General features: G+C 52.8%; 1 protein-coding gene across 1 annotated transcript in view; it reads right to left on the bottom strand.

Annotated features, from left to right (window-relative positions):
• SORCS3 (sortilin related VPS10 domain containing receptor 3) overlaps positions 1 to 27,485 on the bottom strand; it is an 810,393-nt gene that overhangs the window by 50,543 nt on the left and 732,365 nt on the right. The window contains exons 18-19 of the mRNA XM_066601804.1: positions 25,934 to 26,105; positions 7,280 to 7,466 (exon numbers count right to left, since the gene is read on the bottom strand). Of these exons, the coding sequence (XP_066457901.1) occupies positions 7,280 to 7,466; positions 25,934 to 26,105 (359 nt within the window). The remainder of the gene's footprint in view (positions 1 to 7,279; positions 7,467 to 25,933; positions 26,106 to 27,485) is intronic.

The following is a 27,485-nucleotide window of genomic DNA, read 5'->3' on the forward strand; positions in this document are numbered from 1 at the left end:
ATTCGGTGTTCTGCCTCCCTGGTGAGCAGTAATGAGTGACTTTGGGTAAATCTCACCATTATAGGGTTTTGCGCCACAGATTATGGAGGCATTTGACGCATCGACAGGATCTCTAATTTACCATCTTTACTCTTCATCATTGGCGGCCGTGTCCTCCGGGCGGTGGGTGACCCCTGACCCGTACCCATAAGACATGATGGGAGGGTCGGACACCTTTGTAAGGGAAGACAGTCCGTCAGTAAACTTTGATTCAGCCAATAAAAGGAAACAAGGCCGAGGCAATGAGTCTGATCTCTCAGCAAACAGCGCCGATTGTTATTTAATGGAGCAAGGTGACGCCAAGAGCAGTAACTGCTTTAATGGGGTCGTTAGAGGCGAGGTGATTGATTTGTGGAGGGATTATGGCGGTGATAAAGTTTCAGGGCACATTTCATACCGCGCAGGGATAAGCCGCCATAGTCTGTCAGTACATTAACTGCTCCGCAAAGCGCCATATGGGCCGCCCCGAGGCCGCCCCCATCGTGTCAATATGGAAGGAGCAAAGTCACGAATTTGATGGCTACCAGCGGGAAGATCTACGCAGCTAAAGATCCAAGGAGACTGCATTCACTGCAACCGACATCAAATCTGCAGGAGTTCAGGGTGAAGCCCCCATGCCGATGTGAACCTCAAGGTGGAGCTCTGATCCGGGACAAACATGGCTGAGATGGGAGTAGAGCTGAATCCACGTTGGCGGGCCGTGAGGATGATGAAGACAGCCAAGCTTGGCTCTTACCACAACTCCCATAGAAGTCCATGTGCTACGTTGTTGGCATAACTCCTATTGATGTCTTTGGGGCTGAGGAAACAGCGTAGCGAAGGGCACTTGGCAAATACTGTCCTTTTGTCCACCACAGTTAGGGAGGCTGGGGGTAATAACTCAAGATAGGCTTGGGTACATGAGGAGGAAATCACACCGATCAGATTTTAATGCGTGTGTCCTGTGGATGGGAACATCCCCTAAATGTGGTTATAGATATTACCGTAGTAACATAGTGTGCGAGGCCAAAAAAAAACAACCAGTAACCCCTCCCAATGTAGATTCAGAGGAAGGGATGATGGGAGAGATCTCTGTACTGACCCCTGATATATTATACATAGTTATTAGAGCGCCCCCTTGTTACAGTCCTGAGTATAATAGATGATGGGAGAGATCTCTGTACTGACCCCTGATATATCTATACATAGTTATTAGAGCGCCCCCTTGTTACAGTCCTGGGTATAATAGATGATGGAGAGATCTCTGTACTGACCCCTGATATATCTATACATATTTATTAGAGCGCCCCCTTGTTACAGTCCTGGGTATAATAGATGATGGTAGAGATCTCTGTACTGACCCCTGATATATCTATACATAGTTATTAGAGCACCCCCTTGTTACAGTCCTGGGTATAAAAGATGATGGAGAGATCTCTGTACTGACCCCTGATATATCTATACATAGTTATTAGAGCGCCCCCTTGTTACAGTCCTGGGTATAATAGATGATGGTAGAGATCTCTCTACTGACCCCTGATATACATCGTTATTAGAGCGCCCCTTGTTACAGTCCTGGGTATAATAGATGGCAGGGGAGATCTCTGTACTGACCCCTGATATATCTATACATAGTTATTAGAGCGCCCCCTTGTTACAGTCCTGGGTATAATAGATGATGGGAGAGATCTCTCTACTGACCCCTGATATACATCGTTATTAGAGCGCCCCCTTGTTACAGTCCTGGGTATAATAGAGGACAGGAGAGATCTCTGTACTGACCCCTGAGTACAATATCCCATATGTGGTCTGACTAGTAACTTGTAAAGAGGAAGAACATGCACCGCTAGACCTCTTCTGATGCCTCCATGATCCTATTTGCCTTGGCAGCAGCTGCCTGACACTGGTTGCTCCAGTTAAGCTTACAGTTATAATCCCCCGGGTCCTTCTCTAGGTCGGGGTCCCCGGTGGTTTCCTATTTAGGGAGTAATGGTGTCATTGTTCTCAGTAAGAGAAGCCAGGTAATCTTGTAGACATGATATCATCTTTTAATGGCTACAAACATACATGATGTTACAGCAGCTCCCGGACCTCTCAGGGTCCTTCCTCAGGCATAATGGAACAAATCTGGATGGGGCATATATACGAGTACATAAAAAGGCACCGACTTAAGGTCCATTTACATGGGATGAATGTCAGGCAAACGACGCCCCACACTCGTCCCGGTGTATCCGCGTTTCAGTGCTCCTGCACGGGAGCTAGCGGAGCTAGCTGGGTCACGAAGTGGTCAGCAGGGGGCAGGGCAGTGCAGGAGATTTCTCTCCTCTCGCTCCCCCGCCCCTCTCCATTCACATAACACAGCGGCCGTTCACTACTGAACGGTCGCTGTTTAAACAGAACGATGAACCATGAGCTCATTGTTTATGCTGCATAAAAGATCAGCAATCAGCTCATCACTCAGTTGTAACAGCCGCCGTTCAGTAGTGAACAGCCGCTGTGTTATGTGAATGGAGTGGGGCAGGGGAGCGAGAGGAGAGAAATCTCCTTCACTGCCTCGCCCCCTGCTGGCCGCTCTGTGACCCAGCCAGCTCTGCAAGCTCTCGTGCAGGAGCGCAGAGACACAGGGACGGGTGTGGGGCATTGTTTGCCCGACATTCCTCCCGTGTAAATGGCGCTGTAGCGAGACTAATTTGCACTTAAAACAATACCAGAGGAGATGAGAAGAAGTAATAAGTCCCTGGTAAGGTATGTGACCGTTTTATGATCTGTAAATTGGTGTTAGGGGGTCTCAGGCCTGGTGTTATCTCTCCTTCAGACCTGCACATAAGGAAGATGAAACAATACCTCTGTAGCGCCACCTCTTGGATGGCAGCGTTCCTTCAACCAAGTCTGTAAAACAATGATTGGGAATAGCACCCCATCTGGTTGCCCTCTACGGGAAGAGGATGCCATCCCCCGACCCACGCAGTCCCCGGATGTCTCCATACACCCCGTAGGTGCCCTCCACAGGGAGAGGATGCCATCCCCCGACCCACGCAGCCCCCGGGTGTCTCCATACACCCCCTAGGTGCTCTCCTCGGGGAGAGGATGCCATCCCCTGACCCACGCAGCCCCCGGGTGTCCCCAACACCCCCTAGGTGCTCTCCACGGGGAGATGATGCCATCCCCTGACCCACGCAGCCCCCGGGTGTCCCCATACACCCCCTAGGTGCTCTCCACGGGGAGAGGATGCCATCCCCCGACCCACGCAGTCCCCGGGTGTCTCCATACACCCCCTAGGTGCTCTCCACGGGGAGAGGATGCCATCCCCCGACCCACGCAGTCCCCGGGTGTCTCCATACACCCCCTAGGTGCCCTCCACAGGGAGAGGATGCCATCCCCGACCCACGCAGCCCCCGGGTGTCTCTATACACCCCCTAGGTGCTCTCCACGGGGAGAGGATGCCATCCCCCGACCCACGCAGCCCCCGGGTGTCTCCATACACCCCGTAGGTGCCCTCCACAGGGAGAGGATGCCATCCCCTGACCCACGCAGCCCCCGGGTGTCCCCATACACCCCCTAGGTGCACTCCACGGGGAGAGGATGCCATCCCCCGACCCACGCAGCCCCCGGGTGTCTCCATACACCCCCTAGGTGCTCTCCTCGGGGAGAGGATGCCATCCCCTGACCCACGCAGCCCCCGGGTGTCCCCATACACCCCCTAGGTGCTCTCCACGGGGAGAGGATGCCATCCCCCGACCCACGCAGTCCCCGGGTGTCTCCATACACCCCCTAGGTGCTCTCCTCGGGGAGATGATGCCATCCACTGACCCACGTAGCCCCCGGGTGTCCCCATACACCCCCTAGGTGCTCTCCATGGGGAGAGGATGCCATCCCCCGACCCACGCAGTCCCCGGGTGTCTCCATACACCCCCTAGGTGCCCTCCACAGGGAGAGGATGCCATCCCCGACCCACGCAGCCCCCGGGTGTCTCCATACACCCCCTAGGTGCTCTCCACGGGGAAAGGATGCCATCCCCCGACCCACGCAGTCCCCGGGTGTCTCCATACACCCCCTAGGTGCCCTCCACAGGGAGAGGATGCCATCCCCGACCCACGCAGCCCCCGGGTGTCTCCATACACCCCGTAGGTGCCCTCCACAGGGAGAGGATGCCATCCCCCGACCCACGCAGCCCCCGGGTGTCTCCATACACCCCCTAGGTGCTCTCCTCGGGGAGAGGATGCCATCCCCTGACCCACGCAGCCCCCGGGTGTCCCCATACACCCCCTAGGTGCTCTCCACGGGGAGATGATGCCATCCCCTGACCCACGCAGCCCCCGGGTGTCCCCATACACCCCCTAGGTGCTCTCCACGGGGAGAGGATGCCATCCCCCGACCCACGCAGTCCCCGGGTGTCTCCATACACCCCCTAGGTGCTCTCCACGGGGAGAGGATGCCATCCCCCGACCCACGCAGTCCCCGGGTGTCTCCATACACCCCCTAGGTGCCCTCCACAGGGGGAGGATGCCATCCCCGACCCACGCAGCCCCCGGGTGTCTCCATACACCCCCTAGGTGCTCTCCACGGGGAGAGGATGCCATCCCCCGACCCACGCAGCCCCCGGGTGTCTCCATACACCCCGTAGGTGCCCTCCACAGGGAGAGGATGCCATCCCCCGACCCACGCAGCCCCCGGGTGTCTCCATACACCCCCTAGGTGCTCTCCTCGGGGAGAGGATGCCATCCCCTGACCCACGCAGCCCCCGGGTGTCCCCATACAGCCCCTAGGTGCTCTCCACGGGGAGATGATGCCATCCCCTGACCCACGCAGCCCCCGGGTGTCCCCATACACCCCCTAGGTGCTCTCCACGGGGAGAGGATGCCATCCCCCGACCCACGCAGTCCCCGGGTGTCTCCATACACCCCCTAGGTGCCCTCCACAGGGAGAGGATGCCATCCCCGACCCACGCAGCCCCCGGGTGTCTCCATGCACCCCCTAGGTGCTCTCCACGGGGAGAGGATGCCATCCCCTGACCCACGCAGTCCCCGGGTGTCTCCATACACCCCCTAGGTGCCCTCCACAGGGAGAGGATGCCATCCCCGACCCACGCAGCCCCCGGGTGTCTCCATACACCCCCTAGGTGCTCTCCACGGGGAGATGATGCCATCCCCTGACCCACGCAGCCCCCGGGTGTCTCCATACACCCCCTAGGTGCCCTCCACAGGGAGAGGATGCCATCCCCCGACCCACGCAGCCCCCGGGTGTCCCCATACACCCCCTAGGTGCTCTTCACGGGGAGAGGATGCCATCCCCCGACCCACGCAGCCCCCGGGTGTCTCCATACACCCCCTGGGTGCCCTCCACAGGGAGAGGATGCCATCCCCCGACCCACGCAGCCCCCGGGTGTCTCCATACACCCCCTAGGTGCCCTCCACAGGGAGAGGATGCCATCCCCCAACCCACGCAGCCCCCGGGTGTCTCCATATACCCCCTAGGTGCCCTCCACAGGGAGAGGATGCCATCCCCGACCCACGCAGCCCCCGGGTGTCTCCATGCACCCCCTAGGTGCTCTCCACGGGGAGAGGATGCCATCCCCTGACCCACGCAGTCCCCGGGTGTCTCCATACACCCCCTAGGTGCCCTCCACAGGGAGAGGATGCCATCCCCGACCCACGCAGCCCCCGGGTGTCTCCATACACCCCCTAGGTGCTCTCCACGGGGAGATGATGCCATCCCCTGACCCACGCAGCCCCCGGGTGTCTCCATACACCCCCTAGGTGCCCTCCACAGGGAGAGGATGCCATCCCCCGACCCACGCAGCCCCCGGGTGTCCCCATACACCCCCTAGGTGCTCTTCACGGGGAGAGGATGCCATCCCCCGACCCACGCAGCCCCCGGGTGTCTCCATACACCCCCTGGGTGCCCTCCACAGGGAGAGGATGCCATCCCCCGACCCACGCAGCCCCCGGGTGTCTCCATACACCCCCTAGGTGCCCTCCACAGGGAGAGGATGCCATCCCCCAACCCACGCAGCCCCCGGGTGTCTCCATATACCCCCTAGGTGCCCTCCACAGGGAGAGGATGCCATCCCCCGACCCATGCAGCCCCCGGGTGTCTCCATATACCCCCTAGGTGCCCTCCACGGGGAGATGATGCCATCCCCTGACCCACTCAGCCCCCGGGTGTCCCCATACACCCCCTAGGTGCTCTCCCCAAGGAGATGTGTGTAATGTATTTCCTCTGCCCGTGTGCTGAGCCTTACATTTATCAGTGTTACCCCTCAGCAGACACTTTTCTGCCCCCCACGTGTCCATTGTTACCCTCCTACAGATCTGCATGTAACCATACACAGCTTTACAGACCTGCTTTCTGTCCTCCCGTGTTAATTTCCTTACATAGTTTTGTATTATCATTGTATTAAAGAGTTCTTATGGCTAAACATATCTCTAGACAAAATAAGTTATTCCCTCCCCACAGGAGAGAGGACGATGTACTGCCCAGCGGGGGTCTGAGTACTGGGACCCCCACCAATCCTGAGAACAGCTGAAGGTGATCACACATATGTGCTGCCGCTCCATTCACTCCAACAGGATGACCAAAACAGTTCAAGCATTCAGGCGGCTGTTCCCAGGATTGGTAGAGGTCCGAGGGGTCATCCCGCCACCGATCAGCAAGGTATTCCCTGTACTGTACATAAGGGGTAACTTATTTTAGTAGGACAAACCCTTTTAGGTCAAAGTGTTGTAAAATTGTAAGACAAGTGCCGGGCGCACATTGACACATTATAACCGGATCCGGCGCGTCTCAGTATTTATAAACATGAGGCTCTTTGTTACATTTTGATTCCACTTCCACTTCACGGTAACCACTTTTTAGCGGGTCCCTGCACCCCTGACCCCACTAGCACAGTACAGCGCCTCTAGAGTCTGTTCACATGGCGCCTTGCTGCATGACTGCTGCTCTTGCTTTTGTGCAGTCTCTACGGGGCGGTGCGACCCAGAACCATGAAGGCAGAGCCTGGCAGCGGCGGTGTTGGTCCTCCTGCAGGCGCTGTACTGTGGTGCCATGCCCAGCAGAGACTCCATGAAGAGGTCGCTGTGAACTGTCTGCTGGGTGGACACAACATGACTGAAATGTAACAAAGAGCCTCATGTTTATAAATACTGCTGAAGCCGCAGATCAGCGTGTAACATGTGGATGCTGCAAAACATGTAACAACTCTTATGTAACAATGTAGCAAGGGACATAAACTGTGAACAGACAGTAAGAGCAAGTAACTTACACGTGACATGAAGATAGAGGACGGCGCTGTCGATGCCCACATTGTTCTCTGCGTAGGCCGTGACTTGATATATTCCGGGATTCTTATACACGTGCCGTATACCATCCTCAATCTTACTGAAATTGGCGTAGGACACGGCGCTCCCGTCTCCAAAGTCCAGCTGAATATTTATCCTCTGTAGATCTCCCTGGCATGGAGAAAAGATGTCATTGTGAAATAGGAGGCATGAAGATAAAACACGGCGCCAACTGCTCATCAAAGAGGCTCGATGGGTGGCACGAAAATCAGACTGAGTCACGCCAAGTCTCCCACTTGGAGTATAGATGCCCATCCCAAAGCGTTACCTTATACTGGGCACATTACTGGAAGAACAAGAGGTAGAAGTGATTGAAGGGTAACGGTCTGATCAACTTCTGTACATGCAGTGAGGTGGGTACGGATTTCCTACAGATGCGTTTTACTGTGATATCACATCCCGTTACGAGTCAAGCTGAAGGAAGATACATCTGTAGCAATGTCTTCACCTCGCTGACAGCACAAGAACGGTGTGAAGGAAAAATGGACAGATAGGTTAATAAAACCTAGTGCAAGAATGCTTAGAATCGCCTATTCCGTATATTAAAAATAATTGAACGATGTTTCCACTTCACCGCAGGACCAGCGTGGACAAGTACAGGGGCTCTCTGTTCGGGACAAGCCCTTATTATTGGAAGGGTCCCTTTACTATACGCAGATCACAAAGTATCCTCCTGCTGGGAGCGCCAGCTATCAATTGGAGTCTATGAGGAAACCTGGCAGTTGTTGTTCAATTTCCTTGCAGCGCCTCCACAGGAGAAATTAAGTATTACATGGTGTTTATTCCCATGAATAAGTTGTCGGCATAATGCAGCAGTGGCCACAGTGGCCCCAGTAATAATAGTGTCCCCTACAGTGGCCCCAGTAATAATAGTGTCCCCTACAGTGGCCCCAGTAATAGTAGTGTCCCCTACAGTGTCCCAAGTAATAATAGTGGCCCCTACAGTGGCCCCAGTAATAATAGTGTCTGCCACAGTGGCCCCAGTAGTAATAGTGTCCCCTACAGTGGCCCCAGTAATAATAGTGTCCCCCACAGTGGCCCCAGTAATAATAGTGTCCCCCACAGTGCCCCCCAGTAGTAATAGTGTCCCCTACAGTGGCCCCAGTAATAATAGTGTCACCCACAGTGGCCCCAGTAATAATAGTGTCCCCTACAGTGGCCCCAGTAATAATAGTGTCCCCCACAGTGGCCCCAGTAATAATAGTGTCCCCTACAGTGGCCCCAGTAATAATAGTGTCCCCTACAGTGGCCCCAGTAATAATAGTGTCCCCCACAGTGGCCCCAGTAATAATAGTGTCCCCTACAGTGGCCCAGTAATAATAGTGTCCCCTACAGTGGCTCAAGTAATAATAGTGTCCCCTACAGTGGCCCAAGTAGTAATAGTGTCCCCTACAGTCGCCCAGTAATAATAGTGTCCCCTACAGTGGCTCAAGTAATAATAGTGTCCCCTACAGTGGCCCAAGTAGTAATAGTGTCCCCTACAGTGGCCCCAGTAGTAATAGTGTCTGCCACAGTGGCCTCAGTAGTGATAGTGTCCCCCATAGTGACCCTAGTAGTATTAGTGTCCAACAAAGTGGCCCCAGTGATAATAATGCACCCCATAGTGGTCCCAGTAATAACAGTGGCCCCCCATAGTGGGTCCAGTAATAATAGTGTGTCCCCAGTAGTAATAGTGTCCCCTACAGTGGCCCCTGTAGTAATAGTGTCCAACAAAGCGGCACCAGTGATAATAGTGCACCCCATAGTGGCCCCAGTAGTAATAGTGGCCCACATAGTGGCACCAGTAGCAATAGTGTTCCCTAGTGTGGCCACAGAAGTAATAATGTCCCGCACAGTGGCCCCAGTAGTAATAGTGTGTCCCCAGTAGTAATAGTGTCCCCTACAGTGGCCCCAGTAGTAATAGTGGCCCCCACAGTGGCCCCAGTAGTAAGTGTCCCCCATAGTGACCTCAGTAGTATTAGTGTCCAACAAAGCGGCCCCAATGATAATAATGCACCCCATAGTGGCCCCAGTAGTAATAGTGGCCCACATAGTGGTACCAGTAGTAATAGTGTCCCCTAGAGTGGCCCCAGTAGTAATAGTGTCCCCCTGCTGTGATCAGAGTGTGACCCCCCTGACCTCTCGGCCTGGTTATTGCACTATGTGCAAGCTGGCATCCTGTGTGCAGAAATACAGACCCCAGGGGGAAGATCAGGGGTCACACACAGATTACTGCAGTGGTGGGCACCACTGCTGGACTCAAACTGTTAAATAATTAACAGACAGCAACCTCCCCCCCTCTGAGGTCCTGCAGACTGCTGCCTGAGGTAACAGTCTAAAGCCCCATTTACATGGGACGATTGTCGTTTAAAATTCACTCAAACGATGTCTTTTAAGCGATAATTGCTGCGTGTAAATGCTGCCATAATTTGCTATGGTTTTCTGTTGAGTTTAAAATCCCTTCTTTGGCTGGGCAGCTGATGGCGGAGACCTGAGTTTCCCCACAGGTGCGCTGATAACATTGTCTTCAGCTGTAGTCCCGCGGCAGTCCCGCTTTAGCTCACTTCTGCCATTGACATTATGGTATATCATGGGTGGGCCCGGATGTGGGTCATCTTACCATCTACCGCAGAGTTCCTCCAGTAGGGCTCTTTTTTAGTTACCCGTATAGTCTTTTTCCTTTAGTGCCAGAGAGGGGTTTCTCTTTCTAGTGGATTTTGTTGCATACTGTTTGATTTGATTGTATTTAGAGATGAGCGAGCGTACTGGCTAAGGCAAACTCCTCGAGCGAGTAGTGCCTTATGATAGTACCTGCCCGCTTGTCTCTAAAGATTTGGGTGCCGGCGGGGGGCGGCGGGGGAGAGCGGGGAGGAACGGGACCTCTCTCTCACTTTCTCCCCCCCCCCCCCCGCCAGCTCCTTCCTGCTCACTCCCACAACTCACCGCTCTCCCCGAATCTTTAGAGACGAGCGGACAGGTACTCGCATAAGGCACTACTCGCTCGAGGAGTCGCTCATCTCTAATTGTATTTCTTGTCTTTTTGTTTATTTTGTGGTTTATGCAGGTCCTCTTCTTTATATGTATTTTATATGTATTTTCTTTACTACTTGTTTTTAAATGTACGTTTTTTCTTTTGTCTGTTTGTAGGCTTGATAAAAGCCCCCGGTTGGGGCTGAAACGTTGCTCATCTCTTTCAGAGCCTTTTTATGGAGGGTTAATGAAGATTTTTTTTGCTATTGTTGTGCTGCCTGACATCTACTTCTATTCAGAACAAAGTATGCAGAGAACGGACCAGCTGCTGTTATCTGCATACAGTACAGGGAGACTCATTTACATATAAATGAAGCTAATAATGGTCATTAATGCCCATTAGCAGCTTATGCAAAATGATCGCTCAAAACGTCATTCTCCCTATCTTTTGAACAAATCTTGAGCGATGATCTTTGCGTGTAAATGGGCCTTAAGGTCGCCTTATGGTAGGGGGGCGCCTGCTGGCACTGCAGCTCACCTCCATTGATGTGACTTGTACTGGGCTGTATTATCTCATACAACCTGTGGACATGTGGCACTGTTTTGGAAGAATGACACATTTCTAATTGTGTAGAACCCCTTTAACATATATGAGAGTGAATCAGAGTAACTGAAAGAAATGGACAAGAACAGAGGTACGTCACAACTATAGATGTTGGCTGTGCGGCCAGAAGCGACGGCCAGAAGGGACGGCTCCGACCGTCAGCTGAAGGAACTATCACTACAAAAGGTGTTGTCTGTGAATTTCCCCACTTCCAATCCTATAAGAAATCTCAGAAGGTTTTGGGGTCTAAGTGTTGTATTGACTGTCCACAAGATGGACAGGTCCATTAAAGGTCACAGGCTTCCTAAATGAGAAGCCATCTATCAGATTCCCGACTGGCGTTGAGGCTTCAGGAAATGTATTTTCTATCTAAAAATGAATGAACATTAATGGTCTCAGGATGGTGTCTGCAGGCTCCAGATCTGGAGGTCAGGACGGATTGTCTTCGAGAAGTGGATGAAGAATTACGACAATGACAAGAAAGGAAATGGTGAATGATGTGACAGGAAAGTCAAATGCAACCAAAGTAATAGAAATGAGCGTCCTCTCCTGTATATTGGCGAGTAGTGTCCGTACGTGGCCAGCAGGCGTCCCTGGATACTGGGCAGCAGCACTCAGCACTTGGCCGCAGGCAGACACTCGAAGACCATCTAGATATTCTTTCCTCTTCTGAATCCGGCAACTATTTCCTTATTTCTAGCGGCTGGCCACTTTGGGTTGATGTGGCATCTGGCCCGCTCTGGGCCTGGTGGCAGATTAATGGAGGGATCCATCCATAGACTGTTGGCTGTACTTATACTCATCTCCTGCCTGTGTGTTTCTCCAACATTTAATCTTGACCTGCAACATCTGGGTTGATTCTAGACCTTGTCTTGTCCCTCTTGGTTTTGTCTCCTGGTACTTTTGGTTTGACTCCTTGATTGTTTCTTGGTTGCATCTCCACTTACTTCTCAAGCTCGTCTTATCCTAAAGGAGTTATCCAGAGAGGCGGGATACTTACCTGGTCCAGCGGTAAAGGAACCTCCACTTCTAGTCTAGTTCTGTTGTCCATCATGGCACACCGCTGGATAGTTGTCTCATTTCAATAACTAACCTGTCAGGCGGGTGAATGTAGATCAACTTTGCCACACGAGGTTGACTTTGGACTGTCTGAGGAGGCAGTTCAGCGCCCGAGGAGCAGGCCCTAGCTTTAGGAGACAGTGGGGATGAGCCACAGGCCTGCTCACGGGGGCACCACTGTCTCCCACCCGGTGGGTAGCCAGAGACGTGTCCAAGGCACCTGAGGTGGAGGCTTGAGAAAGGGGAAAATTGAAGGATAACCCACAGAATAGATTACCTCTTGGTCCTTGTGTCACAGGTGATGCCACCAGTCCTTCCTCTGCGGTGAAATGATAGTTCCAACACACAGAGTATAGATGAAAATAATGCCAGGAATGGTTGGCAATGTTGCTTTACTCCAACAAGAACAGTTCAGCGGTACATATGCCCACTGTCCTAATTTTCTGTGTAGCTCCGCTCCTGGAAATGACACACTTCTCTTCCCTCCAGACTCTCAACCTGTGCACACTCACTTGTACGGTATTAGTGTATCTTGACGCCACCGGAAACCAGGGGTTTGACAGGAGGAACGCCCCTCTCACACCCCTTGCTCCTGATTGGTTCAAGAAAGAAGGAGCTGGAAGGTCCTAGGATGCATTGTTGTGAGCCACCGCCGCCTGCCAGTGACTGTCCCCCGGCTCTGTTGCCTCCCCGAGGGCCTGAGTGACTGTCCCCCCGCGCTGTAAGGGATCCCTGCTGTCCTCTTCCTGCGGTACTCTCCCCAGCGGCAGTCAGCAGCGCTGCAATGGACTGCCGTCTCTGCATGGTGCCTTCTATGGCACTGCTTGAGCCACCCCAGCGCCGCTAACCATGTCGTCCCCGAATGCAGGCCACCCCGGCTGACCATGTTCTCCCCCATACAGGCCACCGACGCTCCCTTTCTGCTCCCCCATGCAGGCCAGCGCTGCTCACTATGTGCTCCTCCATGCAGGCCAGTGCTGCTCACCATGTGATCCCCCATGAAGGCCACCGCCGCTCAGCATCTCCTCCACCATGCTGCAGCTATGAGCGGTGTGTGTGGCCCAGAGGCGCTCAGCTGGGGATGACATGTCCGTACTGCCGGGTCTCTCGGCAGCCTTTTATAGCTGTGCTTCAAGAGGGCAAGCAACGGTTGCAGCGCATAGATGCGCCGGGATCGGACAATTCACATCTGGGGAGCCTGGGAGAGTGATGGCAGCAGCGAGGACCTTCTTTCAGGGCCGGCAGCCAGGACTACAGGGCGAGCATGTGCATGAAAGTGGCTTGGCAGGACCTGCAGAGGGAGCCATCTGTACAGCCTATCAGGTACTGGGGGCATCACCCAGCTGTTAGTCTTGACTCCACCAGGACTTCCTGGTGGCATCAAGATACACTAATACCCACTTATACAAGCGTCTCTCAATGCTGCATGGCGATCTCCTCCTTCTCTCTCTCACTCTTTAGACTGCGCACCCCTGAGAGTAGTAGTCCTCAAACAGTCCTCAGGCCATCCTCTCAGCCTCCTCCATTCTGGGCCTCAGTAAGGCAAGGTACGGTTTCTCCTAAAGCGTGGTAGGCTCCAGACAGACTATAAAGCATGGTCAGGTGACCACAAACTCAACACAAAAGGATACATTGCTAGACAGAGACAGCTCATGCAGACATTAACTCTTTCATTCCTGTAGAGGTGCAACATATACTCTCCATGCACATAGAGGTTGCAGACAACACATAGGCACAAGACTAACATGAAAGACATTCTGAAGTGGTCACTACAGTCCCCCCCTACTTAGAATAAGCCGACCCGCGCGTCTCATTAATAAGAGTTATGGTTCCGGAATTGGTTTTCTTCTAGTGCGCTACTCACTAAACCATCTAAAAAAACATTTGCTCAGTCATGGAGCGTGCAAGGCAGAACCTTAACACTTACCCCCCTCCGGTTACTTCTCAGAGTTTACCCATCCCAGCATTTATTAATTACCTAAGATGTCACTTCCACTGTAAACCATTTATTCTATGACAGCGTGTAGGATTTATGTGTGGTATGACCATACCTACTTGAAGAAGGGTTGCCAGGCTGGACAGAATCCAGGTTGCACTAGCATTTGCTATGGGGCCTGTACATAACTCTTATCCTCAAAGACTAAGTTACAGAGAAACACACTGTGAAATACAAAAGGATAGAGAAGGGTGACTGGCAGGACTTGAGAAAATTAAGGGATAAGTGGAATGACCATCACTTTCCGCAGATAGTTCGTGAAGGGTGGTAGCTTTACATCTATACCCGCATCCGAGTAAAGAGAAGAAAATGGCAATGAGGCTTTATTCCCTGGGACAGATGAAATGACAGGCAGGCACTAGCACAGGGCTCACGTGGACACATGGGACGGAACAATCACTCCCATCATACCTACAGTCATACGTGCAAACACAGACACTTCATTATAGTGCAATGTACGTTACTTTCACTTCCACTAACATTCAGTACCCTCCAGCATAAGACTTCAAAGTTTTAACGTTACTTTGAATTAGAACTTTAAGCATAATGAACCATAAATAGCAAATAAGCATTTATGGGGGCAAAATAACTTCAGAGTCCTTTGGGCAAAGGGAAAAATAAGAGTCCAAACAAGGGAAGACAAAAGTCCAGAAGAAGAAATAAAACGTCTCATAATCTGGGAGTCTCTTCAGCCGCGCCCCACTCTTGGTGACACAATTCAGAGCACAGAGCCGAGATCAGGGAGCACCGATATCAGACGGGTAAACAGGCAGCAGTAGAGATGAGCGAGCACCAAAATGCTCGGGTGCTCGTTACTCGGGACGAAATTATCGCGATGCTCGAGGGTTCGTTTCGAGTAACGAACCCCATTGAAGTCAATGGGCGACCCGAGCATTTTTGTATATCGCCGATGCTTGCTAAGGTTTCCATTTGTGAAAATCGGGGCAATTCAAGAAAGTGATGGGAACGACACAGCAACAGATAGGGCAGGCGAGGGGCTACATGTTGGGCTGCATCTCAAGTTCACAGGTCCCACTATTAAGCCACAATAGCGGCAAGAGTGCCCCCCCCCCTCCCAACAACTTTTACTTCTGAAAAGCCCTTATTAGCAATGGATACCTTAGCTAAGCACCACACTACCTCCAACAAAGCACAATCACTGCCTGCATGACACTCCGCTGCCACTTCTCCTGGGTTACATGCTGCCCAAACCCCCCCCCCCCCACAGCGCACACCAAAGTGTCCCTGCGCAGCCTTCAGCTGCCCTCATGCCACACCACCCTCATGTCTATTTATAAGTGCGTCTGCCATGAGGAGGAACTGCAGGCACACACTGCAGAGGGTTGGCACGGCTAGGCAGCGACCCTCTTTAAAAGGGGCGGGGCGATAGCCCACAATGCTGTACAGAAGCAATGAGAAATACAATCCTGTGCCACCTCCATCAGGAGCTACACACGTGGGCATAGCAATGGGGAATCCATGTGCCACACACTATTCATTCTGTCAAGGTGTCTGCATGCCCCAGTCAGACCGCGTTTTTTTATAAATAGTCACAGGCAGGTACAACTCCGCAATGGGAATTCCGTGTGCACCCACAGCATGGGTGGCTCCCTGGAACCCACCGGCTGTACATAAATATATCCCATTGCAGTGCCCATCACAGCTGAGGTAACGTCCGATTAAATGCAGGTGGGCTTCGGCCCACACTGCATGCCCCAGTCACACTGGGGTTCTTTAGAAGTGGACACATGCAGTTACAACTCCCTGTGGACCCACAGCATGGGTGGGTGCCAGGAAGCCACCGGCGGTACATAAATATATCCCATTGCATTGCCCATCACAGCTGAGGTAACGTCATGTTTAATGCAGGTGGGCTTCGGCCCACACTGCATGCCCCAACCTGACCGGGGTTTTTAATCCATAGACACAGGCAGGTACAACTCCGTGTGGACCGACAGCATGGGTGGCTCCCTGGAACCCACAGGCGGTACATAAATATATCCCATTGCAGTGCCCAGCACAGCTGATGTAACGTCAGCTTTAATGCAGGTGGGCAAAAAATTACTAGGATTACACTGTAGGCGAGGGCCCCAAAAAATGGGTGTACCAACAGTACTAATGTACGTCAGAAAAATTGCCCATGCCCAACCAAGAGGGCAGGTGAAACCCATTAATCGCTTTGGTTAATGTGGCTTAATTGGTAACTAGGCCTGGAGGCAGCCCAGTTAAAATAAAAATTGGTTGAGGTGAAAGTTTCAACGCCTTAATGAGAATTGAAACGTCTAAAAATTGTTTACAAAAATTATATGAGTGAGCCTTGTGGGCCTAAGAAAAATTGCCCGTTCGGCGTGATTATGAGAGGTTTCAGGAGGAGGAGCAGGAGGAGGAGGAGGAATATTAGACACAGATTGATGAAGCTAAAAGGTCCCCGTTTTGGATGGTGATAGAGAACGATGCTTCCATCCGCGGGTGCAGCCTACGTATTGCTTAGGTATCGCTGCTGTCCGCTGGTGGAGAAGAGAAGTCTGGTGAAATCCAGGCTTTGTTCATCTTGATGAGTGTTAGCCTGTCGGCACTGTCGGTTGACAGGCGGGTACGCTTATCTGTGATGATTCCCCCAGCCACACTAAACACCCTCTCTGACAAAACGCTAGCCGCAGGACAAGCAAGCACCTCCAGGGCATACAGCGTGAGTTTAGGCCACGTGTCCAGCTTCGACACCCAGTAGTTGTAGGGGGCAGAGGCGTCACAGAGGACGGTCGTGCGATCGGCTACGTACTCCCTCACCATCCTTTTACAGTGCTCCCGCCGACTCAGCCTTGACTGGGGAGCGGTGACGCAGTCTTGCTGGGGAGCCATAAAGCTGTCAAAGGCCTTGGATAACGGTCCCCTGCCTGCGCTGTACATGCTGCCTGATCTCTGCGCCTCCCCTGCTACCTGGCCCTCGGAAATGCGCCTTCTGCCACTAGCGCTGTTGGATGGGAAGTTTACCATCAGTTTGTCCGCCAGGGTCCTGTGGTATAGCATCATTCTGGAACCCCTTTCCTCTTCAGGTATGAGAGTGGGAAGGTTCTCCTTATACCGTGGGTCGAGCAGTGTGTACACCCAGTAATCCGTAGTGGCCAGAATGCGTGTAACGCGAGGGTCACGAGAAAGGCATCCTAACATGAAGTCAGCCATGTGTGCCAGGGTACCTGTACGCAACACATGGCTGTCCTCACTAGGAAGATCACTTTCAGGATCCTCCTCCTCCTCCTCCTCCTCAGGCCATACACGCTGAAAGGATGACAGGCAAGCAGCATGGGTACCCTCAGCAGTGGGCCAAGCTGTCTCTTCCCCCTCCTCCTCATCCCCCTCCCCCTCCTCCTCCTCCTCCTCATGCTCCTCCCCCTCCTCCTCAACGCGCTGAGATATAGACAGGAGGGTGCTCTGACTATCCAGCGACATACTGTCTTCCCCCACCTCCGTTTCTGATTCCAAAGCGTCTGCCTTTATGCTTTGCAGGGAACTTCTCAAGATGCATAGCAGAGGAATGGTGACGCTAATGATTGCAGCATCGCCGCTCACCATCTGGGTAGACTCCTCAAAGTTTCCAAGGACCTGGCAGATGTCTGCCAACCAGGCCCACTCTTCTGTAAATAATTGAGAAGGCTGACTCCCACTGCACCGCCCATGTTGGAGTTGGTATTCCACTATAGCTCTACTCTGCTCATAGAGTCTGGCCAACATGTGGAGCGTAGAGTTCCACCGTGTGGGCACGTCGCACAGCAGTCGGTGCACTGGCAGATTAAACCGATGTTGCAGGGTCCGCAGGGTGGCAGCGTCCGTCTTGGACTTGAGGAAAGGTGCGCAGAGCCGGCGCACCTTTCCGAGCAGGTATGACAAGTGTGGGTAGCTTTTCAGAAAGCGCTGAACCACCAAATTAAAGACATGGGCCAGGCATGGCACGTGCGTGAGGCTGCCGAGCTGCAGAGCCGCCACCAGGTTACGGCCGTTGTCACACACGACCATGCCCGGTTGGAGGCTCAGCGGCGAAAGCCAGCGGTCGGTCTGCTGTGTCAGACCCTGCAGCAGTTCGTGGGCCGTGTGCCTCTTCTCTCCTAAGCTGAGTAGTTTCAGCACGGCCTGCTGACGCTTGCCCACCGCTGTGCTGCCACGCTGCGCGACAGCGACTGCTGGCGACGTGCTGCTGCTGCTGACACATCTTGATTGCGAGACAGAGGTTGAGGAGGAGGAGGAGGAGGAGGGTGGTTTAGTGGAGGAAGCATACACCGCCGCAGATACCACCACCGAGCTGTGGCCCGCAATTCTGGGGGTGGGTAGGACGTGAGCGGTCCCAGGCTCTGACTCTGTCCCAGCCTCCACTAAATTCACCCAATGTGCCGTCAGGGAGATATAGTGGCCCTGCCCGCCTGTGCTTGTCCACGTGTCCGTTGTTAAGTGGACCTTGGCAGTAACCGCGTTGGTGAGGGCGCGTACAATGTTGCGGGAGACGTAGTCGTGCAGGGCTGGGACGGCACATCGGGAAAAGTAGTGGCGACTGGGAACTAAGTAGCGCGGGGCCGCCGCCGCCATCATACTTTTGAAAGCCTCCGTTTCCACAACCCTATACGGCAGCATCTCAAGGCTGATGAATTTGGCAATGTGGACGGTTAACGCTTGAGCGTGCGGGTGCGTGGCGGCGTACTTGCGCTCGCGCTCAAACAGTGGCGCTAGCGACGTCTGGACGCTGCGCTGAGAGACATTGCTGGATGGGGCCGAGGACAGCGGAGGTGAGGGTGTGGGTGCAGGCCAGGAGACGGTACTGCCTGTGTCCTCAGAGGGGGGTTGGATCTCAGTGGCAGGTTGGGGCACAGGGGGAGAGGCAGTGGTGCAAACCGGAGGCGGTGAACGGCCTTCGTCCCACCTTGTGGGGTGCTTGGCCATCATATGTCTGCGCATGCTGGTGGTGGTGAGGCTGGTGGTGGTGGCTCCACGGCTGATCTTGGCGCGACAAAGGTTGCACACCACTGTTCGTCGGTCGTCAGGCGTCTCTGTGAAAAACTGCCACACCGTAGAGCACCTTGACCTCTGCAGGGTGGCATGGCGCGAGGGGGCGCTTTGGTAAACAGTTGGTGGATTATTCGGTCTGGCCCTGCCTCTACCCCTGGCCACCGCACTGGCTCGGCCTGTGCCCACACCCTGACTTTGGCCTCCGCGTCCTCGCCCGCGTCCACGTCCTCTAGGCCTACCCCTACCCCTCAGCATGGTGTATTACCAGTAGTGCAGAAACAGAACGCTGTAATTAAATGTGCCGCTTATTGGCCTGTGGTTGGAGGCTGACTTCGCTTACCGAACGCACAGCAGAGCCAGGAAATAATTTTGCGCAAGCCTGCTGTAACACTTAGCTGGCTGCGTATGAATTAGGAGGACAACTACACCCAGCACAGACCCAGAACACTGAGGACAGTCACAGGCAGCCCAAATAGATTTTTTTCCCCAAATGTTTTTGCAAAGGCCCACTGCCTATATTCAATCAATATGTCTTCTGTCCCTGCCTCAAAATATATGTCTTCTGTCCCTGGAGTATTACTGCAGGGCGCAATGCTCTGCACGGCCGATATACAAAAAAAAAAAAAAATGTGCAACACTGCAAAAAGCAGCCTCCACACTACTGCACACGGTTAGATGTGGCCCTAAGAAGGACCGTTGTTGTTCTTGAAGCCTAAAATACTCCTAACGCTCTCCCTATAGCAGCTCCACCATCAGCAGCACTTTCCCTCCTCTATGTCAGAACGCATCTGAGGCGAGCCGCGGGAGGGGCCGATTTATATACTCGGGTGACACCTGATCTCCCCAGCCACTCACTGCAGGGGGGTGGTATAGGGCTTGAACGTCACAGGGGGAAGTTGTAATGCCTTCCCTGTCTTTCTATTGGCCAGAAAAGCGCGCTAACGTCTCAGAGATGAAAGTGAAAGTAACTCGAACATCGCGTGGTGCTCGTCTCGAGTAATGAGCATCTCGAACACGCTAATACTCGAACGAGAATCAAGCTCGGACGAGTACGGTCGCTCATCTCTAATCAGGGGTCAGAACCAAGAGGCCTGATATAACTGGAGGTGGATGGTGACTGGAGGGAAACCTAAGAGGAACCTGTGGCTGGCTCTACAAGGGAGTGAGTGCGCAGACGAGGTTAAGAGGAATTCATGGGCCTTTATGTTTTTGAAGCTGAAAATGGACTCTAAACAGAGTTGCTGCCAACTAGGTCCGATGCCTCACCCAGGTCAGTGGACATAAGATATGAACTAAAGGCTACTGAGGAAGAAAAGACCTGGTAGACCGCGCGACCCACCGAAAAATGGTGAATGAATGATCTTTTATTGATGTTTTTTGAAGTACCAACAACAAAACACAATTTGAGGCACAAGGCCTCATTTGGCAGAGATACAGGCAGAAGATGCTGCAATCAATGCTTGGTGTGATAATTCAGGGGTGCCGGTGTCAGGCACCAAAGTCTGATGAGGTGCTGGTAGAGGCGTGTGACCATGCAGGGTTGGAGCGATACAGGGAAGGGAGCCGGTTAAAATGACCCAATATGCCAGCTGCCTAAAATGATATGATGGACAACAGAAGGACCATACCAGGTGACTCAATGTTGGAACCCGGCTGGAGGTGGAGGTTCTAACACCACGGGACCAGGTATTTCCACTCCCTTGACAAGTGCCTTAATCTGCTCTCACAGTATTCCTTACTGGCGTTATTCTCATTATGCTCCAATATCAGCTCCAGACATCTCCACCACACAACTGCCACATATTGGTGACCGCAACATGAGAAACCGACTGAAGACTTTCCCTCCATCTGGAGGTTTTAGGGTAAAGGACCTCTTAGATTCCTCCGTTTAGTCAGCACCAGGTCAGTTGCGGTTTAAGGATCCAGATCTTCGGTGAGAGCCATAACATACTTGATGGAATGCTTAATCCCAAAATGGGCAAAATATGCAGTTTTACTCCTTGTGTTTCTAAAGCAGTTCATACTTTTATAGAGGACTTTCCATTAGAGTATAGAAAATGCCTCAAATCCATGAAGACGGCGACCGATGTTGGGTAGAAAGGCCTGGATCAAAGTCAGCCAAAAGGGTTGAGGTTGGGGCTTTGTGCAGTCCAGTCAAGTTCTCCCAAGTTTTCCGATGAAGCTTAGTTTTGCTGGAGCTCACTTTCTGAACCGAGACCTCCTTCTGATAGACAAGAAAAGAACTTCCCTACAGGGTGGGCATTGTTCTTCCCTGTAGCACCAGTCCAAAGAATGAGGTTGGTGGAGGTCCCTGCACAAAAACACTGGTGAAGGCTCCATGCCACTATTGGAGCCTTAGCCATTAGACAATGTACATAAGAGGACCTCTCCATGGAAGTTATGGAGATAGTGAGTGAGTCTCCCTTGGATGTCAAAGAGAGCCTCATTTGGCTATATTGGATCACCAAACAGCTATCCCCATTTTCAAAAATGTTGTGACTTCTGGCAGTTTGTGCGTCTGTCTACCACTTTCCCAAGAGGGTCCCTGAGGAGAGGCAAGGGAAGGCAGGAATCAGCCTGCACAGAGATGGTGGATGGGTAAGGTTCCCTAGGATCCCAAGATAGTGGCGTCCCTCCCTTTGATCCGACTCTGCTCACAGACGTGCTGACCATCAGAGAGAGGAGACACTCTGATAAGCTGGTAAGACAATAGGCGTTTCCTAAAATGGTTTCTACACTTTGGACAATTTCTACTTGTTAAAAGGATCCCTTGGCAATAAGCAGATCCCAAAACATCACCCCAGGGCCCAGCTGTATTCTGTGGGAAAACCTGGAAGTGTTCAATTTCCCTGCAGTGCCCCCACAGGGGAAAAGAAGAATCACACAGTGCCCATTCAAGTTAATGGGATCAGGTCCTCCAGAGAGACTGTAACCGCTCTCCTTGCCATGAGATGAAGGCCCCCCTTTATTAACTCAGACTTCCATAGGGGGGTGTATGGAGAAGAGTGTTCAGAACTGCAGACCTCCTGTATAGCGCCATGTACTCCACACGATCCAGGCCCTCACAAGTCTGATGACTGCGGATGTTCTTCGGAGCCTTCACCCTCCCTTCTAGTAGCCTGGTCCTAATCTGTACTCATCCCAACCGGCTTCCTCGTCTTCTCCAAGGTTCTCAGAAAGTTACAGCCTAACTTACAATGGAAAAGATTAAAAAGTTTTCCTGTCAGGTTTCCCGTTGCCAATGGCGGTCTGTACAAAGCTAATCGACTTCAGACACACAACCCCCAAACATCGCGGCATTCGGGCTGCTGGATATGAAATATTGAAAGTGATCCGCCGTCCGCAGACAATGTCCCTATCTGCCGGTTTATGAATATAAATTAAAGTGAAATGAGCTGCCGAGAGGATGAGGTGACGGCTCTGCGGCTCCATCTATGACACGTTGGGAAGGAGCGAGACTCCCATCCAGGAGGATAGAAAGGGCTTACGGAATGTAGAGACGTGGCGATACCGCGGAGTACAGTGCGGCGTGCACGCCCCGCCATGTCCTGTGTAACACTGCAGATAGCAGGAGGACGGTACATGAGAGCGGTAGAAGATGACCGAGGTCTACAAGGAGACATACTGCAATCCGGACAGGCAGAACTCAAAGATATCACGCCCAAATAATGCCACCACATAGTGCTCAGGTAATAGTCCAACATAATGTAAAGCCGCTCAACTAACACTGCCACCAAATACACAAGTAATACCGCCACACGGTGCTTAACCAATAGAGTAAAATACTGTTGGGATCTGATGCAGTCGTACAGGACGATTCCCAAATAATACCGCCAGACCGTCATCAACCAACCGGCAGAGTAAGATGCTTTCGTACTATTCCCAAATAATCCCGCCATACAGTATTCATGTAATAGTGAAGATAATGCCGCCATACAATGCTCAGTTATTAAACTATTACTGTCACCAAATCCCTGCACTAATACTGACACCAACTAGGTGCATTTATACCCATCGCAAATCATACCGCCACACAGCGCTCAGTTAACAGTCATGCTGCTACCAAACCGTTGCCATCGTACCATTTTCAAATAATAGCGCCATCCGGTGTCAGTTTAGTGATGTGATACAGTATCCACATAGCAGGACCATACAGACCGCTGCACATAGTACCGCCACTCAGCGCCCGCCACCTGCCCTCACACCCTGAGTAAGAAATACAGCCCAGGTCAGAAGAAGAAGGAACGTTTGGATGCCCCAAGTGCCACGACATGACGCTACATCCGAGATGCCCGCGGCGTCCCCGGTCTGGGCGGCCGCAGGGCAGCGTCGCCCTCGCTATCTGTTATCACTCTTTCTCCTGAGTTGCTGGAAAACAAGACAATTGGGAACCGAAAAGGTAGAAGCCGCGCCGGCGCAGAGCGTGATAACGAGGGAGACTGTAATGAGGTGCCAGCGGTGCCGACCGCGCTGTAACCTGCGGGGAGAAGCGCCGCCGCATCTATTTATATCCCAGTCCGAGGAGCGAAGGCGCATATTTACTGCAGTCGTCTCGGAGGCAAGAAGGCGCCGCTCCGACTCCTCTCATATCCACTACCACCAGCGCGTAACTGTAGGCAGGGGCACCGGGCCCTAGAGCCACAGGGGCCCAACAGCTCTGTCATAGGTGGCATCACATCACTTCAGCTTCAGTCCTGGTTTATGTCAAATAGCATCCGTTCAGGTGCCCTCGTGGCTAACAGGCTCCGCCCCAACATGTTAGCTGGACAGAACCGCGCGCTCCCCGGATGGAGGCGGAGACGTGACATGAGCCCTCCCTACAGGCACTGCAGCGTTGTACCCCCTCAGGTGTGAGATAATCCTGGGCTGCAGAGGGAATGAATGTCTGATGGGGTCCAACAGCCGGGAGCCCCCTGATCCCACAGCTACAAGCACCCCACGCTAGACCCCCATGGGACTCACTTCTATGGGACGGAGGGAGATGGCGGAGCGCATCGAGGTGGAGCGTGGGCACTGCTGAGGGTGTCGGTCTCAGGATCGGTGCAGGTCAGGGGGAGACCCCAACTAGTAGGCATCCATCCCAGTACTGCGGGGGGAATAAGGCTTGTAGCCAGAAGACCCGGAGCGCCAGGAGAGCCTATCAGGGGCCGCTCACTCTGATGAGGAGACCCCTCTATGGAGAGAGGCAGGTGTGCGCCCCCCGGAGGACAAAACACCTCAAATCTGTATCCTCAAAAGACCTCAAAGTCATACACTGGGGGGCATCATACACTGGTGTGGGAGGGGTGGGTGGGCGTCATACACTGGGGGGAGTGTCATACACTGGGGGGCATCATATACTGAAGAGCATCATACACGGGGGGAGTCATACACTAGGGGGGGGCGTCATACACGGGGGGTGGGCGTCATACACTGGGGGGCATCATATACTGGGGGGCATCATATACTGAAGAGCATCATACACGGGGGGAGTCATACACTGGGGGGGGGCGTCATACACTGTGGGGGGAGTCATACACTGGTGGGCATCATACACAGATGGGCATCACATACTGGGGGGCATCATACATGGGGGGCGTTATACACAGGGGGGCAATATACACAGGGGGCGTCATACATAGGAGGTGTTTTACACAGATGGGTGTCATATACTGGGGACATCAAACACAGGGGGCTTCATACACAGGGGGGCGTTATACACAGGAGGGCATCATACACTGGGAGGCGTTCTACACTGAGGGGCTTCATACACTGGGGGGGACGTCATACACTGGGAGGGCGTCATACACTGGGAGGGGAGTCATACACTGGGAGGGGGGGGCGTCATACACGGGGGGTGGGCGTCATACACGGGGGGTGGGCGTCATACACTGGGGGGCATCATATACTGAAGAGCATCATACACGGGGGGAGTCATATACTGAAGAGCATCATACACGGGGGGAGTCATACACTGGGGGGGGGCGTCATACACTGTGGGGGGGAGTCATACACTGGTAAGCATCATACACTGGTGGGCATCATACACAGATGGGCATCACATACTGGGCGGCATCATACACGGGGGGCGTTATACACAGGGGGGGCAATATACACAGGGGGCGTCATAAATAGGGGGTGTTTTACACAGATGGGTGTCATATACTGGGGACATCAAACACAGGGGGCTTCATACACAGGGGGGCGTTATACACAGGAGGGCATCATACACTGGGAGGCGTTCTACACTGAGGGGCTTCATACACTGGGGGGGACGTCATACACTGGGAGGGCGTCATACACTGGGAGGGCGTCATACACTGAGGGGCATCATACAAGGGCGGGTGCCATACACACTCTGATGAGGAGACCCCTTTAAGGAGAGAGGTAGGTGTGCGCCCACCGTAGGACAAAACACCTCAAATCTGCCTCTTGGTTTTACAGCGTAACATCATACACCAGGAGGGCACCATATATAGATGGGTATCATACACGGGGAGGTGTCATACACAGGGGGAGTGGGTACACTGACAGGACATCATACACAGGGGGAGGGGGGGGGTCATACACAGGGGCAGGTGTCATACACTGGTGGTGCCATACACTGGGGGGTGTCATACACTGATAGGGCATCATACATAGGGTGAGGGGGGGGGGGTCATACACAGGGGCAGGTGTCATACACCGGTGGTGTCATACACTGGGGGGTGTCATACACTGATAGGGCATCATACACAGAGGGATGGGGGGGTCATACACTGGGGGTGTCATACACTGATAGGGCATCATACACAGGGTGAGGGGGGGGTCATACACAGGGGCAGGTGTCATACACTGGGGGTGTCATACACTGCTAGGGCATCATACACTGAGGGGGGAAGGAAGGAGGGGGGGGGGTCATAAACTGTGTGACCAGGGCCAAACTGCACCTCAGGAACACCACAAGAATGATCCCGTACTGGGAGATACCAAATAAGACCAGTACCGCCGTCATCCTACCTCCTCCAGCTGCACCAGGAAGGTGACGTTCTGCCCGCTCTGCACCCCCAGCTTCCCATCACTGCTGCTGAGCTGCAAGCCCTGCGGAGCCTTCCCTAAGCAGTCCTGCGGCTTCGGAGAGTACTGATCGCGGAGGCCGTCCGTGCAGTTATTGGACACGATGCGGCGATACCTGTAAAGGACAACATGTCCGTCACCGGAACGCTGACACCAATGACACAGTGACTCCACCAGGAGAACAGTGAGCGCAGCTCTGGAGGATAATACAGGATGTAACTCAGAAGCAGTACAGGATAAGTAATGTATGTACACAGTGACTCCACCAGCAGAATAGTGAGCGCAGCTCTGGAGGATAATACAGGATGTAACTCAGAAGCAGTACAGGATAAGTAATGTATGTACACAGTGACTCCATCAGGAGAACAGTGAGCGCAGCTCTGGAGGATAATACGGGATGTAACTCAGGATCAGTACAGGATAAGTAATGTATGTACACAGTGACTCCAGCAGCAGAATAGTGAGTGCAGCTCTGGGGTATAATACAGGATGTAACTCAGGATCAGTACAGGATAAGTAATGTATGTACACAGTGACTCCACCAGCAGAATAGTGAGCGCAGCTCTGGAGTATAATACAGGATGTAACTCAGGATCAATACAGGATAAGTAATGTATGTACACAGTGACTCCACCAGCAGAATAGTGAGTGCAGCTCTGGAGTATAATACAGGATGTAACTCAGGATCAGTACAGGATAAATAATGTATGTATACAGTGACTCCACCAGCAGAATAGTGAGTGCAGCTCTGGGGTATAATACAGGATGTAACTCAGGAGTAGTACAGGATAAATAATGTATGTATACAGTGACTCCACCAGCAGAATAGTGAGTGCAGCTCTGGGGTATAATACAGGATGTAACTCAGGAGTAGTACAGGATAAGTAATGTATGTACACAGTGACTCCACCAGCAGTATAGTGAGCGCAGCTCTGGAGTATAATACGGGATGTAACTCAGGGTCAGTACAGGATAAGTAATGTATGTACACAGTGACTCCACCAGCAGAATAGTGAGTGCAGCTCTGGAGGATAATACGGGATGTAACTCAGGAGCAGTACAGGATAAGTAATGTATGTACACAGTGACTCCACCAGCAGAATAGTGAGTGCAGCTCTGGAGTATAATACAGGATGTAACTCAGGAGCAGTACAGGATAAGTAATGTATGTACACAGTGACTCCACCAGGAGAACAGTGAGTGCAGCTCTGGAGGATAATACGGGATGTAACTCAGGAGCAGTACAGGATAAGTAATGTATGTACACAGTGACTCCACCAGCAGAATAGTGAGTGCAGCTCTGGAGGATAATACGGGATGTAACTCAGGAGCAGTACAGGATAAGTAATGTATGTACACAGTGACTCCACCAGCAGAATAGTGAGTGCAGCTCTGAAGTATAATACAGGATGTAACTCAGGGTCAGTACAGGATAAGTATGTATGTACACAGTGACTCCACCAGGAGAACAGTGAGTGCAGCTCTGGAGGATAAT

The sequence above is a fragment of the Eleutherodactylus coqui genome, chromosome 4 (genome assembly GCF_035609145.1).
Source record: "Eleutherodactylus coqui strain aEleCoq1 chromosome 4, aEleCoq1.hap1, whole genome shotgun sequence".
Taxonomy (NCBI): domain Eukaryota; kingdom Metazoa; phylum Chordata; class Amphibia; order Anura; family Eleutherodactylidae; genus Eleutherodactylus; species Eleutherodactylus coqui.